The 18630-nt window shown below is 41.3% G+C and overlaps 3 protein-coding genes across 3 annotated transcripts; all 3 read left to right on the top strand.

Annotated features, from left to right (window-relative positions):
• The first annotated feature begins 273 nt into the window (after positions 1-273).
• Positions 274-4587, top strand: LOC103433118 (DEAD-box ATP-dependent RNA helicase 50). The gene is made up of 8 exons (XM_008371347.4): positions 274-755; positions 965-1593; positions 2084-2278; positions 2690-2877; positions 3123-3336; positions 3626-3757; positions 3915-4090; positions 4231-4587. The coding sequence occupies exons 1-8, from the start codon at positions 464-466 to the stop codon at positions 4466-4468; spliced, it is 2064 nt and encodes a 687-aa protein (XP_008369569.1). The 5' UTR covers positions 274-463; the 3' UTR covers positions 4469-4587.
• Positions 4588-5033: 446 nt separating this feature from the next.
• Positions 5034-7207, top strand: LOC103433117 (large ribosomal subunit protein uL18c-like). Its single transcript, XM_008371346.4, has 3 exons — positions 5034-5536; positions 6225-6386; positions 6835-7207. The coding sequence occupies exons 1-3, from the start codon at positions 5360-5362 to the stop codon at positions 6982-6984; spliced, it is 489 nt and encodes a 162-aa protein (XP_008369568.1). The 5' UTR covers positions 5034-5359; the 3' UTR covers positions 6985-7207.
• Positions 7208-7360: 153 nt separating this feature from the next.
• LOC103433116 (cation/H(+) antiporter 19-like) lies at positions 7361-11683 on the top strand. The gene is made up of 3 exons (XM_008371345.4): positions 7361-7906; positions 8063-9064; positions 10174-11683. Exons 1-3 carry the CDS (start codon positions 7718-7720, stop codon positions 11434-11436), a joined length of 2454 nt encoding a protein of 817 aa, XP_008369567.1. The 5' UTR covers positions 7361-7717; the 3' UTR covers positions 11437-11683.
• The last annotated feature ends 6947 nt before the right edge of the window (positions 11684-18630 follow it).

Below are 18630 nucleotides of genomic sequence, written 5' to 3'. Positions count from 1 at the left end.
ATCCACACACCACTTTTTACTTCTCACACACCCCTTGTTGATTTTTGTCCTTTGATCTTCTTCAATTCATCCGATCCGACGGCCGAAAATTAAAAGGGTGTTTAAGAAGTAAAAAGGGGTGTGTGGATATCACACCCCTAAACAATTACGAAAGGCCTTAAAGTTACACCAAGAAAAGGAAGAAAGAAACAAGGCCCAAAATAAGGTTAATGTGGGCCGGACACAGTAACGTAGTGGCAGTGCCTTTGCGTTAAAAACGGCGCGGCTTCTATCGGTAGCCAGTAGAGACGATACTCGAGTGCTGATAAGGGGAGCAGGAGCGGAGCAGCAGCTAAGAGATAACCGTTGATACTTGTCACCTCCACCATCCAACTCCAACTCCAACTCCAACGACTTGCACTCTCACTTTGTATCACAATTTCACACAAAAATACTTGTGAATTTCGAACCAGAAGCAGTAGAAATGCTGGCCAAAGTTCCTGCTCCGGCGGCAGTCAACCACCACCACCACCACCTCCTGCGGCCAAAACGCCTTGAACCAGAATCATGGATGGCGGGAACCCACAGCTGCAAGTGTCTCTATCTTCATCAGACGAGAAAATGGGGGATTAGTTGCAGTTTCAGTCAGAGACCCACCGATAACCCTGCAGCTGCAGCAGAAGCTTCTTATGACCTCATGGACGATTTCATCGTCCTTGGACAAGACAACACTGCCCCTCCCACTCCCACCACCAGAAACACTACCACCCATCGAGGTCTTCTCTCTCTCTCTCTCTCTCTCCCTCTCAATTTCAATTTGGGTTTTGCTGCAAATCTCACATACTTGGTTGGTTTTTCCGAAATTATAAAACTTGAGTCTGATTAGACCTGTAGATATGGCATACATAATTTGTCTGCTTCAAACTGCACATATGTTATGTTTATCCAGTTTGGGTGGGAATTGAGCATGTGCCACCATTTACAGGCAATGACCGTCAACCGGCACCTACTAGTAGGAGAGTTGCTCAAAGTTTCGGGAGATTGAAAGTACATAGAGTGAAATCTATAGCTGAGAAACCTTCTCGGATTAAGCAAGAAATAGATGAAAGTGATGATGAAGTAAATGTGCAAGATGCACCACCATTTGTCAATTCGCCTTCAAGACTTGAATTTGATGGGAAAAAGAACAGAGCAGATGCCCGCGGTCTTGGTGGAAGACGCTCAAGTGATTCCCACTCGAAAGAATTTAGGGACATGAGGCGGAGGAAGGGGACAGCAAACAACATGGACCATTCTCCTGTGAAAAGGACGGAAAATGGTTTTGAGCCAATCTCTGACAATCAAAACAAACAACATAAGCCTTATAGGTCTGACACCAACATAGCCAGACAAAAGGATTCAGCTCCAAGAGGTTCTTCTGCTCACTCAAAAGGATGGGGCAATGGAGGAGGGTCCATGTATGACTTGGCTGAGTTGCCCGACCTAAATCAGCGAAGGAAATTTTCCACTGACAATGACTTTTTCAGTCGAAAATCCTTTAGGGATGTGGGTTGCAGTGAATATATGATTGAATGTCTGAAGAGGCAGCTTTTCCAGCGCCCATCGCATATTCAGGTACATCAACATTGCTCCCATATTTAGTTTGCATTATGTGAATAATTTGATTTGGTTGTTTGTTTGAAATGTATCCACTTCAAGAAATGTCTCATATATAATATCCTCTGAAGTATTATATATAATTTTCCACCTTATGGATTTCATTCCACGCTGTTAGAAACATGTTTAATTTGTTGCAGCTTTCATATGTCGCTGTTTGATTCTATTTCATCACCACTTCCTTCCTATCATGTTTAGTTATGTTTGTGTAGTTAGGCTGTTGTCGTCTTATTTCGAAGGGCTGTCTCTTTCCTATTCCCAATACTGATATTGCTTCATTTGCAAAAGTGAGCAAGTTCCATCCTCCTGGAAAATTTTATGCTTAGTCAACCTGTACATGGATATACCTTGAAAAAGTTTCGTATTGGTAACTCATATTTGATGAAGACCTACTTACAATTTTTCAAGTACAGTTTAAACTTGTGTTACACATCTTGTATAACTGCAGGCCATGGCATTTGCTCCTGTTGTTGAGGGGAAAACGTCTATTATAGCAGACCAAAGTGGATCTGGCAAGACATTAGCTTATCTTGCTCCAGTAATTCAGCGTTTAAGGGAAGAAGAACTTCGAGGGCTGAGCAAATCCTCATCACTGAGTCCTCGAGTTGTTATACTGGTACCAACTGCTGAGTTAGCTTCTCAGGTCAGTTGCTGTTGGTTTTAATATTTGTTGTCGTCTTGATCTTTGCTCACGTTGGTTGAACAACAGTTTTCTGAGCATATTAGTTTATTGCCAGCTCTTTGTGTGGCCTGGTTCTCTGAGATTTGCCTACATGCATATGCATGTGTTTGTAGATTAGAATTTTGTAACTTAAAATAACTGCCTGCAGTGCAGAACAGTACAGCACAAGCTCAACCAGAATTTAAAAAAAAAAAAAAAGAAAAAAAAAAAAAAGAGAGAGAACGGAGGAAACAACTAAAAAGGTCGTACCCAGTGCACAAGGCTCCCGCTTTACGCAGATTGTACATATAAAAGAATATAATGGATATTTAGTCTTATTTCTCCCACTTTATGGTATATCAGCCTGTGACAATGCAAGTGTAACTCATGCAGGTTTTGGGTGTTTGCCGTTCAATGTCAAAATTTGGGGTTCCAGTTAGGTCTATGGTTGTAACTGGTGGTCATCGGCAGAAAACTCAGATGGAAAGTTTAGAACAAGGTGTGGATATCCTAATAGCAACACCTGGTCGGTTTATGTATCTGATTAAAGAGGGCTTCGTGCACCTATCAAATCTAAGATGGTAACCCAGTATTCCTTCAACTTCGTTTAACTTTTCTATTTAAGTATATCTCTGGGTTGATAAAACTAAAGCTCCTTTGTAATTTGAATTTCATTGGTGCATATTGTTATACCCTGATATGATTCCTTCACCTTGATGAGTAAATTCACTCAGTTATCCAGAATTAATCTAGATGAAGTTTACATAATAGATTAGGAGTTCTTGGTGATGCTTGGTGATAATATATTAGAACCTCTATGCTGCAGCGCTGTACTAGATGAGGTAGATATACTCTTTAATGATGAGGATTTTGAAGCAGCACTGGAAAGTTTGATCAATTCTGCACCTGTTACCACACAATATCTTTTTGTGACTGCAACGTTACCCCTTGGAATTTACAACAAATTGGTTGAATCCTTTCCTGATTGTAAAGTAGTCATGGCACCTGGAATGCACCGTATAAGCTCTGGCCTTGAAGAGGTTAGTATAGTTATCCTGTTGCGTATACAATGGTTTTCGAATTTAGTCCTGGTAATGAGGTGAGTATGAAGGTTCTTATTTTATGGTTTACGCAGTTTCATAACATGTCAAGAACAAATTATCACCTTCAATTGTTGGAGAAAAAGGGTGTTCTTATTGTTGATGCATTATTAGTTTTACTTTTGTTCAAATTTTCTCCTAGCTTCCGATCAAATTTCATTTTATTAGAACTGAAGAGCTGTACGTAACTCCAAAATGACGGATTTTGATAATCATGATTCATGTCCAGGTGCTTGTAGATTGCAGTGGAGATGATGGAGGTGAAAGATCTCCAGAGAAGGCATTCTCAAATAAGAAATCTGCTCTTCTACAGCTTGTGGAGGGAAGTCCAGTTCCCAAATCGATAATTTTCTGCAACAAGGTAACGTGAAACATTTTCCCTTTTGAGTGGCTTGCCATGTACCTGGGATTGTGTGTATTTACAAGCCTTTCTGATTCTATGTATATGGAACTAAATTTCTTCTCAGGTCACTTAAAGAAAGTATTACTCAAGTTAGCTTTTCCTTGCCTGTTTGCAGATTGAAACGTGCAGAAAAGTTGAGAATATATTAACACGTTTTGACAGAAGTGGAACTCGCGTTCGGGTTCTACCATTCCACTCTGCCTTGGCCCAAGGATCAAGACTCGCAAATATGGAGGAGTTCACCAATTCTCATTCAAAGGAAGTCTCACAGTTTTTGGTTTGCACTGATAGGTAGCAATTTCCGTTGCCTTCTGTATCATTTCCTGTACTGAACTTTGCTTGCATAATAAGTATAGACCGGATCATTATTGGTTCCGTAAAAACGAGTCATATAGCATACAGCAAGTTGACGTTTATGAAATATTTGACAGAGCATCGCGTGGAATCGACTTTTCTGGCGTGGATCATGTTATCCTCTTTGACTTCCCCCGCGATCCAAGTGAGTATGTACGACGTGTTGGAAGAACTGCCCGAGGTGCTGGAGGAATCGGAAAGGCGTTCATCTTTGTGGTGGGGAAACAAGTCTCCCTTGCGGGAAAGATAATGGAAAGAAACCGGAAAGGTCACCCGGTGCATGATGTACCAGCTGCATATGAGCTTTTGTATTAAAAGGCTTTTATGCCTGCTTGTAAAAGAAGCATCACCACCAATTTTCCTGACATACGCTTGGCTTTCAGAAAACATGTGCAATATGCTTTTCATATAAGCCAATTTTTTTAATGATTTAATCAGTATTATCGTCGTGTTAACTAACAAGTTAATATCATTTCAACCGTGTAAACATTGGTCGTGCGAGTTACACAACTCAGGTTGTGTAACGTGTCATGTTTGAAATTGTTTGTTTGTTTTGGGCGAAAAAAATCCAAGATGAAGAATAAAAATTTGAAATCGCACTTTCACCGAACGTTTTAGTTTGTTTTATTAGCACCCCATATTTTCTACACACACCTCACACTTTTCACATCTTAGGTGCAAATATGTATTTTGTGTTTTTATCTTTACGCCCTACACTCTTCTCATATTCGAATTATGAGGTGGTTTTTATGTTGTTTCTCCTTTCAAATAACGAAGATTTAGATTTGAGAATCCACGTTGAAAAAAAAAAAAGATTCCTTCACTCTGTAGCATAAAGTGATCTAGAAATGCATAGCATAATTGATTATGCATTAACTTCATAACGTAACTGCAGGCATGCCAATATTGTTGAGATCACTAACAATAAAAAATATAACGTCGATTTCATGTTATATTCAACAAAAATAATTTTTTTCAATCAAGGTAATGAAAAAATGAAACAAAACCCATGGGCTTTGGGGGAAAAAATGGGTTAAAAAGAAGGAATAACAGAGTGGATAAATGGTGAGTAGTGTTCTGGGTGGGGGATGGATAAGGTGCCAAATTGCAGAATTGGGTTTTAGAAATACACAGGGAGAGAGACACACACTAAGAGACGAAGATAGATAGATAGATAGATAGAGAGAGAAAGAGAGATACAGTACAATGTCAGCTTCGCTTTCGTTCCTAGCGTCTTCTCAGCAGCTATGGCTGCGTCCTCAGCTCGTGGGAGTGGCGGCGACTCCGTCTCCAAGGCCTCAGTCTCGGTCTCTTGTCGTGGAAGCCAAAGCCACCACCAAAAGAGAAGACAGGACCGCCCGCCATACCCGTATCAGAAAGACGGTACCTTTCCCAACTTCTTCTTCTCTCCAATTTCTGCAATTTGATTTCTTCTCTTCCAACCCACATAATTCAAGATAAAATTTTACGGCGAATTGTTGTCCCTTTGGATTGTATCTTCTTAACTGTCCCTTATCGTCTTCCCTCCCAAGTTCCCAACCCAGAAACTCTTGCTTGTCAGTTTCTGAGTAGTGGGTGTCCAGAACATGAAAATGGGTGCCTTCAATTTCATATGCCAGAAACTCCTCGTGAATTGACATCACATGAATTGGGTTAGCTTGTTCTAGTTTCCAATTACAGAGTTTCCGGTTGAATGTAGCAGATTAAACATAGATTAGCTTAACTGATAGGATCTTGGTTCGAAAAACTCGAATGCTTGTAGCAAAGACAAGGTTCCCATGAGTGGTGCCTCCCAATATTCTCCACAGGCTTTGCTACTATGTTCATTCGGAAAGTTTAATGTATTGCCTTTTTGTTGACAGTTCTTACCTAAAGTTAAATTTTGAAGCTTTGATTGTCTTCTTATCAGTATCATGATGCACTCTCGAATCCTCGACTTTACCCTTGCAAATGAACTTATGTGGAATATTTTCCCTTGATTCTATTAGTTTCTTCTCTAATGGATCATTTTGCGAAAATTTGGTTGATTTGCCTCTTCTGATTGTGGATGGCGCATCTGTTTGTTTTTCAGGTTGAAGGGACTCCCGAAAGGCCCAGGCTGGCTGTCTTCCGCTCCCACAAGCATCTCTATGTCCAAGTGATTGATGATAGCAAGATGCACACACTTGCTTCGGCTTCAACAATGCAGAAACCCATCTCTGAAGAATTTGACTACACTTCTGGTCCTACCATTGTGAGTTAACACATATCAGTTGAACAGAAAGTTCGATATTGTTCCTAGGCTATGCGGTTCTTTAGTCTGAAAACTTTATTGCAGATGTACATCTCTGTGATGGAATTCATCAATAGATAGCCATATTTTCTGAAAACTTTCCATTACCTTTATTTTCTGAACCGTACTTCTCGGTTAAACTTTTAACATATCATCAAATGACTAGCTCCTTATACCTGTTGTCTTTTATTGTTTGACTTTAAGATACGTTAATTCCAATTCGATGATTTATCATAAATGATGTAGTAATAAACTCAACAGCTGGAAAAAAAAGTCTTGTAGTTCAGCTTAGGTTTTGATCGTTCGTTTATGATTTGGTATTATGTCAATTCTATTTGATAAAACTTGTTGCCTAGCTTTGATGTTTGTTAAACAAAATTCCTGATCTATTCAAGCTATGTGGCATCAGGAAGTAGCAAAGAAGGTAGGAGAAGTGATCGCAAAGTCATGTTTGGAGAAAGGGATCTCAAAGGTGGCCTTTGACCGTGGTGGATACCCATATCACGGACGTGTGCAAGCCCTTGCTGATGCAGCCAGGGAACACGGCCTTCAGTTCTAAGATCACGAAATACTTCAATCCTATTTTGGACCGTCGTACCCCTTTTGTAGTTTCTGTAAAAGATTTGGATGGAAGGATGTATCAATGTGTAAGCAGAGTTGCTGTTTCCTAGTTAATTGAACATTTGACATTGAGACGCTGTCAATTTTCTTTCCAATTCAGTTTGTATCCCTGAAAATTATACGCATCGGAGATGAAATTCTTATATGTGGTGATTAGTTTATATCTTGATAATTGACTCATTAGGGCATTGCATTCAAACTTGAGATTTGTTCGGTCATTTGAGATCGGAGTTGAAACAAATTCAGGTTGAATATTAACCACATGTCCGAGGGGACGGAGGAATCAGCAGGCACTTCCTCACTCCCAAGCAAAGAAAGCGTTCAATTTGTTGTCATTTGCTATAATTAGTATGTTGGTTTTATTTGTATCACTTTTCTCTCCCCTTTGCTGTGCTAGCTTCTTCTGTTCACTCTCCGGAGTCTGTTTCGAATCGAACCAAATTAAGTTACACACATGCAGAGATCAACCGCCGGAGATCCTCATATAAGTCGTCCAGCGTCCAGCATCTAGCGTCCTGAGATTATCTTCATCATGTCAAAAGAAAAGAAATTTTGAGTTGGTTCATTTCTTCATCAATTGATTTCTACTCACTGGAATGTTGGTGCGGCCGGCAGATCCGTTGTGTGTGTGGTGATCTCTTAAATCTCTGACCAATTCAATCGATCTGAAGATGGCTCCGCCACCACCGCTGGTTGCCCCCATGAAGGCAACATCCAATGGATCGTTTCAAGGCGAAAATCCCCTAGATTTTGCTATTCCCTTACTCATCCTCCAGATTGTCTTGGTCGTTGTTTTCACCAGAACACTTGCATTCCTTCTTAAACCTCTGCGGCAACCTCGAGTTATAGCCGAAGTCATTGTAAGTTCTTTCGTTAACCTGATCAATGATTCAAATTCACGATTTAGCAACATAATCATGTTGCGTTTCAGATTGTCTGGTAAGAGAACATTCTTTGTTTTGCTTTTGTAACCCAATATATTTATCATTCATGCATGCACGCACATATAATTCTAGGGAGGGATATTGCTTGGGCCGTCGGCATTTGGGAGAAGCCAGAAGTTTCTACACACAGTTTTCCCGGCAAAAGCCATGACTGTACTGGACACAGTGGCAAACATCGGACTCCTCTTCTTCTTGTTCCTTGTCGGCCTCGAACTCGACATCCGCGCCATTCGCCGCACCGGCAAGAAATCCCTAGGCATCGCCGTCGCAGGAATCACCCTCCCTTTCGTTCTCGGCGTCTTCACCTCCTTCGCACTCCGCGCCACCGTCTCCAAAGGAGTCAGCCAAGGCCCCTTCCTCGTCTTCATCGGCGTCGCCCTCTCCATCACCGCCTTTCCCGTCCTCGCCCGCATCCTCGCCGAGCTCAAGCTCCTCACCACTGACGTCGGCCGCATCGCCATGTCGGCCGCCGCAGTGAACGACGTCGCCGCCTGGATCCTCCTCGCCCTGGCCATCGCCCTTACCGGAACCAATACCTCCCCGCTCGTCTCCGTGTGGGTCCTACTATCCGGGGCCGGCTTCGTTGGCTTCTGCGTCATTGCCCTAAGACCCCTCCTAGCCATGATGGCGAGGCGGTCCCCCGATGGGGAGCCGGTGAAGGAGCTCTACATATGCATCACGTTGTCCCTCGTCCTGTCGGCGAGTTTCGTGACGGACGTAATTGGGATACACGCGCTGTTCGGCGCGTTCGTGGTTGGGATAATAGTCCCGAAGGAGGGGCCGTTCGCCGGGGTGCTGATAGAGAAGCTAGAGGATCTGGTGTCGGGGCTTTTCCTGCCGCTATATTTCGTGTCGAGTGGGTTGAAGACCAACGTGGCCACCATCAGCGGCGGGCAGTCGTGGGCGCTGCTGCTGCTGGTTATATTCACGGCGTCTTTCGGGAAGATTGTGGGGACAGTGACGGTGTCGATGGCGTGTAAGGTGCCGTTCAGGGAGGCGTTGGCACTTGGGTTTCTGATGAACACCAAGGGACTGGTGGAGCTCATTGTCCTCAATATTGGAAAGGATAGAAAGGTTAGTAGTTATAATTTCTTGTCACCTCCATATATCACTCTAAATTCTTCTCAAAAGAATTAAATTTGGTTTAATTTTACACATTCACCTCTAATACGATTCTAATATGAGTATTGCTACACACACCAAATTTTGTATCAGTTTGCTATTTAATTATGTTAATCTTATTTTAATTTTTTTTAATTTTTAATAATTAAGATTCTGATATGTGTACAAATACATTAGTTCCGTTGAATAAAATTAAAAGAAAAAACCTTAATGATTCTTGGATTCCTAGTATATATAGAGAAAAATTGGTAATTAAAAGAGAGTTCATGCATTGAAAATTATTTAGCGTCTACTTAGTCATGGTAAGAAAATTTTATGTAGCCAACTATGAAATTAGGTCTTCATAAATGTTCACTTATGTGGGTGGGTAAAATGTCATACACATAGCATTACGGTTGCTAATTATTTGGTGGAAAGTCAATTTAGATCTAGTCAACTTACAACTTTTATGGGTGGGAAATCAATTTTACATTGACAGTTGTATAATATTGTTAGTTCATATTGTGGCAGTGATTGGGTAAGGTTCTAAAAGGCGCTAGATGATAGTGGTGGGCATGAATCTAGTCTTAGTGTTTAGACCGGGCCTAGGCTCTTTTTTTTTTAATTTAATTAAATTTATTATATAACACACAAAGAAATTTTCACCTATACCTAAAAAAATATATATAATTGTAGTGGAATATTAGATCATATTGACAGCTTGAAGAACAAGCATAATAAATGTTTATTTAAGTATTCAATAGGTCTTTTATTAGTGAAAAAAAATTCAAAATGAATGTCTAAGTGAGAGTCGCAACTTAGGTGAGTCTAGGCAGGCTAGGCGACGTTCAGGTAGGTCTAGACATCATTTCTTAATTTCTAAATGTCTAAAAATTAATCGAAACGGTGACTAACTCTTTAACGTTTAAACGGAGCTTAAGCGAATATTTTTAGAATAGTGATGAATCAGTAATGTCACACACAAACCTTGACTTCTCTCAACATATGGTTAGTTGTTATTAGATTATTACACAATTTTAATTTACAGTCTAATTTATGTGTCACCACTATACGCATGGCAGGTGCTGAACGACCAAACCTTCGCCATCTTCGTCCTAATGGCGTTATTCACCACCTTCATCACCACCCCACTAGTAATGGCAGTCTACAAGCCAGCACGCCGAGGCGCCCCCTACAAGCACCGCAGCGTCTTCCGCAAGAACCCCGACACGGAGCTCCGAATGCTGGCTTGCTTCCACAGCACCCGCAACATCCCCACCGTGATCAACCTCATCGAGTCCTCCCGCGGAACCCGCAAGCGCGGCCGCCTCACCGTCTACGCCATGCATCTCATGGAGCTATCAGAGCGCTCCTCCGCCATCTCCATGGTCCACAAGGCCCGCAACAACGGCCTCCCTTTCTGGAACAAAAAAAACGACGAAAACAACAAGGACCAAATGGTCATTGCATTCGAGGCCTACGAACAGCTCAGCTCCGTCAAGGTCCGCCCCATGACCGCCATCTCCTCCCTCGACAACATCCATGAGGACATCTGCGCCAGCGCCCACCAAAAGAATGCCGCCGTGATTTTACTCCGGTTTCACAAACACCAGAGGCTCGACGGCAACATGGAGTCTCTAGGAAACGCGTTTAGATCGGTCAACGAGCGTGTGCTTAAACACGCTCCCTGCTCCGTTGGGATTTTGGTGGACAGGGGTCTTGGCGGAACAGCCCAGGTTTCGGCCAGCGAGGTGTCGTATAATATTATGGTGGCGTTTTTCGGAGGGCGGGACGACAGGGAGGCGTTGGCGTACGGAATGAGGCTGGCAGAGCATCCCGGTATTGTGATGACATTGATTCGGTTTGTGGCCCCACAAGGAAAGACGTTGAGTTTTGGCGCGAAATTGGTCGGGATAACTTCTGACAAGAACAAGGAGATTTTGAAAGAGGAAGACTGCGGCGGCGACCAGAAGGAGGACGACGAGTCGCTTTTGGCGGAGTACATGAATGTGATGAAGAATAGTGGGAATAAGGAGGGCGGCGGGGAGCCGTCGATGCTGTACGAGGAGAAGGTGGTGGACAGCAAGGCGGAGATTTGTGTCGTGTTGAAATCGATGGCTAAAAATGTCAATTTGTTTATTGTGGGGAGAATGCCTCCGACGGCGCCGTTGGTGGACAGTTCGAGTGACTGCGCGGAGTTGGGGCCGGTGGGAAGCTTCTTGGCGTCCTCAGACTTTTCGTCCACAGCGTCGGTTGTGGTGTTTCAACAGTATAATCCCACGTCGTCGCAGCCGCTTGTGGTGGAGGAAGCTGACTATGAGGTGCCGGATACACCAATGGCTTGATCGTTTGCTTCGAATTGTGCGAGAGATGAATAATTAATTGAGTAATCCATCTATAAAGCAGGAATAAGAACCGTATTAACCTTTCCAATCCTTGATTATATATTCAATTAGGAAACGATCTATATTCTATAGTCAAAGTTTAATTACTTGTATTTCTGTTGTACCCGATTTTACATTTTCGGATTAAGGATTGTCAGATGATTATGAAGAATTCTAGACATTGGAATGTGATCAACTTTGTACCCAATTAGGCATTATTGGCTTGTTTCTAATATTTTTCTGAATATTAGTATTGGATTATTGTAGTAGTTATCTTATGAAAATATTAAAAATGAGCTTGAAGAGTGCATATTGAAATCAAGGACTTTTCTTCCTCCACGAGTCTGTTCGGGATTCTCGTATTGGAGTTTTGTAGTGTATTCCAATAATTCAAGCACGGACAAGGTCAAACAACATGGGCAGATATGGAAGAATCATAGCCACCAAGTATCTTGGCAGGATTTCAAGTATTTTAATTAAATGGGATTAATGAAATTGCATACATTATCACATCCAGGAAAAGGTTGGATTGCATACAAGATGTGGAGATAAAGTGGAACTGCATTGGAACACGTGGATTTTGAACGATGGTGATGACGCAATTAGGATTGAATCTTTGAAAAAGATTGTACAGAATGTCAGGATGGAAAAGATGGGATCAAGCTTTTATTGATGTGATAAGGTGTGGACTTATGTGCATATGAGAAAAAGTTTTCATAACTTCATTTATTATTGTAATTATGCATGGGATAAGTGCGTGGTCAGCAGTAACAAATAAAGACTCAGAGTCACATTGCAATTGGGATTAGTTTTTACGACTTGAGCAGGTCTGTATAAATACCAAGTGGCAAACGACTAAGAGGGCCCCTCCCAAATCAAAACACAAATTACCCTGCGTAAAGCTTCTCAACAACCCTAAGGTTTTATCCTCTTCCCCTTTCTTCCCGCCAACACATCTTCAGTTTAGATAAACAGTATTATGAAAGAAACCAGAGACATCTTCAATTTGGATAAACAGTACTGGAGCCGTAGAATCAGTCGACTTCTTCAGTTTGGATAAACAACACTAGAGCCGTAGAATCAGCCGATCGATAAACACCTTCAGTTTGGATAAATAGCACTGCTTCGAGATTGACTGGTTATTTATCCAAGTCTCAATCAACAAGGATTTCTGAGTCCTTGTTGGTAGAGATCATCCCATCATCATTCTCGGCAAAGTGAGGTGTTACCAAGTTACTACATTCGGCACATTGAAAGCCGAATTTGAAATTGAACTTCGCAAAACTAGCAGCCTTGTCTTCAGGCTCTAGAACCCGAAGGCCGAGACATGTTCCTTCCTCGACTGCACTCGCAAGATCAAAAAGTCAGCAGGGTGCCCGATGCCACATCAGCATATTTTACTCCCCGGTTGAACTCGGGCGACGAGTTGGCATGCCTTCACATAACCGAATGACGTAGTTAGTTTATTAATTACTCGACCTAAGCGCCACGTAGGCTTAATAGCTTTTAAGGTCAACAATTTCTTATCAAGTTCTTGTTGTTTTTAGTCACTGAGTGCAAATCATTTACTAAAATGATTCATTATTTTTTTTTAAAGGTTGATTTTTTCTATATGAACGATTAAACGATCTGTAATTTAATTTGTTCATCAAAATTCAATTGAACAATCATAATGTTTGGATAATCATCTATGCAATACGAACAATCTATGTACGAATGATCTATAGAATACGTACATATGCTTGAAATTATCAAGTTCAGTTTATATCAAAATTTTGCTGCGATCTCCAACGACTTTGAACCTGGCATGCAACATGTTGAACATGTCCTACATCCAACACATTCTTCAGCAACGCTATGTCAATTTCCGTTCCCTCGTGTTCTTTATGAACAAAAACTATTACAGTTGTTGTCACGCGGGCGGTAAACCAAATCGTAAAAACAGTTAAATGCAACTTCTTTTAGCCCATGAAGTGATTTCCGTTCGATCTAGTAACGATCAAGATAGTTAAATTAGCACGACAGCCACCTAACAATAAGATTTGTTTATACCATATTTAGGGCCTCATATTTTGATCTCGTACAAATACTCGGGAGACTTAAATGTAATTATGTGATAAAGGAATGGGCAAATATGTAATAAATGAGGAGTCCTTATTCTATAAAATGACCCCTCACCCTCACAATTGGGGGAGGCCAATTCCTAGGCCCTCTCACCCCCTCTCAAAGCTCTCATTCTCAGAGCTCTCTCTCCCTCAAATAAATACATAATCAGTGTGGACGTAGCCCAAACCTTGGGGTGAACCACGATACATCTTGTGTTATTTACATTTCTTACAGATTCACGGTCGGATTTACGTTGTTCCAAGACCTCCGGTTTTGTGCATCAACATTTGACACCGTCTGTGGGAATCGACACAAAAAAACTATGTCGGATCTCTCTTAATTTTTCCACCTCCATCGTGAATTTGCAAAATGACAAAAACTCAGAAACCCAATAACCTCTTTCTCTAAACTTAAAACCTCAGGAGAGAGAAAGCAATTTATTGGTGATATGGCAGGAGTAGCAGGTGCAGGCGCAGCCTCAACCTCAACGCCATCGTCGCCAGAAGAGGAGATAACGTTGACAGTGAAGTGGAGCGGAAAGGAGCACACCGTTAAAGTATACGGTGACGACACGGTGGGCGAGCTCAAACGCTGCATCTGCCAACTCACCATCGTCTTGCCCAAACGTCAAAAGCATCTGCCAACTCACCACCGTCACCAGAGACGACAACGAAGAAGTTCATCAAAGGTTAGTCGACAGGTCGCCAATTTATGGTGCCAACTCTTCTTCTTCTTACATACAAAAACAGATAGAGAGAAAGAATGGCGAGTTGCAGCTCTTCCCACAACCCAGGTAGACAAGAATCCGACCCAGATCCAAAAGGGTCTTCTTCGTTGGCGAGTTTGGTGCAAAAGAAGACAACAAATGTGGATTGTCCTATACTGCAGGCAAGATGTCAAGATTACATGAACGCCACAACGCCACATGTCCTATAATTTTCCAAATGTTGACTTACTCCTTTCGCCGATCCTCTGAGAGCCACCACGACACTCACCAAGAAGCAAAAGCATCTCTCTAGTCAGATATTGAACGGTGTTCCTTCGTCCTTGGTATTAGCATATCTATCCTCATTTTTTTCGGCCTCCTTTCTCTTTTTAGCCAACTCTCCAAAAACAGCATCCAGGACCTCTTTCTGTGCAATTTGAATCTCCACCCTTTCATCGTTTTCTGAATCATTTTCTTCTGGTAGCTCAATGTCTTCAGGATTTGCGGTAACTTTGATCCCTCCGTCAGTCTGTTGAATTGCTCCAGCATTCATAAAGCCTATTCTACTGCTATCTTTAGTGGTAGTATCGTTGGCCAGAGGTGCGAACTGCCTCTTTAGAGCAGCGTTTTCATCTTTGGGGACTCCTGCCTGTTTCAACTTGTTTTTTGCCTCGTCCATGTTCAGCCTCTGATCCTTTTGCATCATATACCCTGTGATGCTTGAGGCTGCTCTACCCTGTGATGCTCGAAAGCCCCGAGCTCTGTGGTCTTTCATCCGTAAAATCTACGTGATCGTTGCCATCCAATTACTCGCCACCATCACTGTAGGCACCGTCGTCGTTTTGGTCCGACCAGTGGCTAACTTCTTTGTCAGTATCTGCGCCGCCCTGGAGCTCTACCTCGTTCTCATCATCACGCCTTTCATCGTGCTGTGCCCGCTGTACTATTACCACCAGAAGCATCCGGTTAACTCCCAAAGTTTCTGATGCTCCTTGACAAACAAGTGCCAGCAGCCCAACAATCAATCACCGAGTCAATGGCTCCTCCAAATCTTCTTCTTGGTGTTCCGTATCTCTGCACAATCTTCAACTGCATCATCATCACAGCCCTGAGAATAATGGAGAAGCTTTTCTAAAAAAGCCACAAGCAAAAAAAAAAAAAGGTGTCGACCACCAAAGAAAAAGAAAAAGGGAGACTGATATTGGTATGCTTTTGCTTTTGCCTGACGATGTTTTCTATTAATTCTCTGTGATTAAATGGATCAGATGCATGCAAGCACATGTGGATTGATGGCCTCCAAGGAAAGTGGTCACGGAGCTCATGAGTGATGACCTCCAAATATGCTCTTTACAAATGGACAGCAGCGCAGAGACAGAGACAGAGAGAGTGCAGCAGAAAAATACAAGCAAAAGCAAGGAATAAACACCCCACTAGAATGATGTGGTTTACTTTCCTTATTTTTGAATGATGTAATTTATTTATCTTTCGGAGATATGTGTATAAACCCCATCAGAGGGTAAAAAAAAAAAAAAAAACAGCAAAGCCCAAATAAATGGGCTGGAATGTTGTGTGGATGGCGAAGGCCCATAAGCCCAAAATAACCCAACCAGGTGATCAAAAGTACGCCCAGTACTCCAAAATTATTCGGCAACCTGCCACTATTACCACCAACCAGATGATCAAAAGTACGCCCAGTACTCCAAAATTATTCGGCAACCTGCCGCTATTACCGCCAACCAGGTGATCAAAAGTACGCCCAGTACTCCAAAATTATTCGGTAACCTGCCGCTATTACCACCAACCAAGTGATGAAATGTACAACCCGTACTCTAATATCATTTGGCAACTAGCCATTCATGCCACCAACCAGGTGATGAAATGTACAACCCGTACTCTTCTTCATGCCACCAACCAGGTGATCAAAAGTACACCCAGTACTCCAAATTATACATGAGCATTACTCATGTTATTCATACATAAACATTCATGAGCATCACTCATGACAATTATACATAAACATTCATGACCATCGTTCATATCAACATTCATGAGCATCACTCATGTTAACATTCATGAGCATCACTCATGACAACATCCATGAGCATCACTCATGTCAATCAACATAAACATTCATGAGCATTACTCATGTCAATCAGCTTCAAAAGCTTCAGAGCTCTAGCTTCAAAATCTTCATTTACAGAACTCTAGCTTCAAAAGCTTCATTTATAAAAGCTCCAGCTTCGAAAGCTTCATTTACAGAGCTCTAGCTTCAAAGCTTCACCTACAAACCTTCAGTGCAGGGTATACAAATACCGCCTCCGAACAATCGCTACTTCGGCTCATACATGGATTCAATTTGAAGTCTCTAGCCAACAGACTCTATTGACCGAAGACTTGGGGGACTACATTATGTACCATATATTGGGCCTCATGAAAAATACTTGGGGGACTTAGCCCATTATTCATGTACTGAGGGGCGAACCCTTATTTTATAAAAGGGACTCTCTCACCTTCATTAGAGAGCAACGCCGCCAGCTGAGCAACCGCATCGCCACGAGCATCACTTCTAACCCATCACTTATATATTGAGGAGCGAGCTCTTATTCTATAAAAGGGACTCCCTCACCACAATTAGAGAGTATCGCCGCCTACTGAGCAACAGCCTCGCCGCAAGCATCAACTCTAGCCCATAATTTATGTATTGAGAAGCGATCCCTTATTCTATAAAAGGGACCCCCTCACCTTCAAGCGCCACAAGCCGAGCAGCCTCGCAACATGTGCTACTTCTAGTTGAGCATCATTTCAGATTGAGCACCGCCTTATATCGAACATCAGTTCAAGACAACATCTAGTTACTTCGGCCCACACATGGACTGAATTTCCAAGTCTCCTGCCAAAAGACTCTCTTGACTGAAGACTTGGGGGACTACTGTTTATACCATATTTAGGGCATCGTATTTAGATCTCGTACAAATACTCGGGGGACTTAAATGTAATTATGTGATAAAGGAAGGGGCAAATATGTAATAAGTGAGGAGTCCTTATTCTATAAAATGACCCCTCACCCTCATAATTGGGGGAGGCCAATTCCTAGGCCCTCTTACCCCTCTCAAAGCTCTCACTCTCAGATCTCTCTCTCCCTCAAATAAATACATAATCAGTGTGGACGTAGCCCAAACCTTGGGGTGAACCACGATACATCTTGTGTTATTTACATTTCTTGCAGATTCACGGTCGGATTTACGTTGTTCCAAGACCTCCGGTTTTGTGCATCAACAAGATTCATAAATCATCATTATATCTTATCACCTAATGATAAGATTTAAATTGGGAGACAATATCAATGTAATTAGAAGTAATTCCATCCTTTTGAAATCACTACTACAATTTTTAGTCTTCGACAACGGTTTTATCCATTGCCTTTTTCACTATAATACCGATGTATTGTGAGGTGGTGCTATATGTAAACAACAGTGTGCTCAACCCTCTTGTACTCAATATTCAAATCCTCCTTTCCTCAACTTAGATTAATTTATAGTAATTATTTTTTCGTTTATAAAATAAAATAAATAGAAGAAAGAAGTTGCATGGATGCAACAGAAGTCAACGAAACCTACAACTAGGAAAAAGCCCCTATCCAATCGAAAACTACGTCCGATTTCTAATAATTTTTAATTTGTCAAGTTAAGATGATTTAGTGCTATTTTTTTTAATTTGTAAACGAGAAATTTTAAATTCGATTCTCTCTAAACTTAAATTTGAATTGAATTACTATAATTAGTCTATTGTGAGATTTTGCCCATTCTTTTGTTTTTATTTTTTTAGTGAAAATAATATCAATGCATTAAAAAAAAAAACCAGTTTCTTCTTCTCTCTCAGTCAGCAACATAGAATACAGAGAGATTGTTTTTCGATCAAATTTTTACGAGAGTTCTTAAGTTTCAACTCCTACTAATGTGCATGTCAATATTTTTGTTAATTATTCTATCAGATTGAGAAGGAGAGAAGGAGAGAAGGAGAGAGAGAGAGAGAGAATGGGAGGAGTGAAAGGTTTTTGTTTTTGTTTTTGTTTTTGTTTTTTTTAATATTGAAGGTATTTTAACATCGTCTGTAAGTGAAATTTCAATAAAAAACAGTAAAATTTGAACATATGAAATTACATTATTGCCCATCAATTTTTTTTTTTTTTGTGATAGAAAGATAATTTGTCTTTTTACCCTTTTTTGGTTGACAAAAAAAAATTCATTAATTAGTAGAGATTAGATTGAGAATTATTTTGTTTTGGGACTTTGACATAGACTTTACCGTAAATGAAAGGTTAGGGAAACTTAAAAAAAATTAGG

Source organism: Malus domestica, chromosome 16 (genome assembly GCF_042453785.1).
Source record: "Malus domestica chromosome 16, GDT2T_hap1".
Taxonomy (NCBI): Eukaryota; Viridiplantae; Streptophyta; class Magnoliopsida; order Rosales; family Rosaceae; genus Malus; species Malus domestica.
The sequence above is the reverse complement of the archived record's forward strand: the minus strand, read 5'-3'. Positions and strand labels throughout refer to the sequence as shown.

What these genes read in the sequence shown, in the direction of transcription:
- LOC103433118 (XM_008371347.4), top strand. Translation starts at nt 464, where the DNA reads ATGCTGGCCAAAGTTCCTGCTCCGGCGGCAGTCAACCACCACCACCAC. An exon ending in AAACACTACCACCCATCGAG is followed by an intron (nt 756 to 964) that starts GTCTTCTCTCTC and finishes CACCATTTACAG; the next exon opens with GCAATGACCGTCAACCGGCA. An exon ending in TAAGCTCTGGCCTTGAAGAG is followed by an intron (nt 3,337 to 3,625) that starts GTTAGTATAGTT and finishes ATTCATGTCCAG; the next exon opens with GTGCTTGTAGATTGCAGTGG.
- LOC103433117 (XM_008371346.4), top strand. Translation starts at nt 5,360, where the DNA reads ATGTCAGCTTCGCTTTCGTTCCTAGCGTCTTCTCAGCAGCTATGGCTG. An exon ending in ATACCCGTATCAGAAAGACG is followed by an intron (nt 5,537 to 6,224) that starts GTACCTTTCCCA and finishes TTTGTTTTTCAG; the next exon opens with GTTGAAGGGACTCCCGAAAG. An exon ending in ACACTTCTGGTCCTACCATT is followed by an intron (nt 6,387 to 6,834) that starts GTGAGTTAACAC and finishes ATGTGGCATCAG; the next exon opens with GAAGTAGCAAAGAAGGTAGG.
- LOC103433116 (XM_008371345.4), top strand. Translation starts at nt 7,718, where the DNA reads ATGGCTCCGCCACCACCGCTGGTTGCCCCCATGAAGGCAACATCCAAT. An exon ending in GAGTTATAGCCGAAGTCATT is followed by an intron (nt 7,907 to 8,062) that starts GTAAGTTCTTTC and finishes ATATAATTCTAG; the next exon opens with GGAGGGATATTGCTTGGGCC. An exon ending in ATATTGGAAAGGATAGAAAG is followed by an intron (nt 9,065 to 10,173) that starts GTTAGTAGTTAT and finishes TACGCATGGCAG; the next exon opens with GTGCTGAACGACCAAACCTT.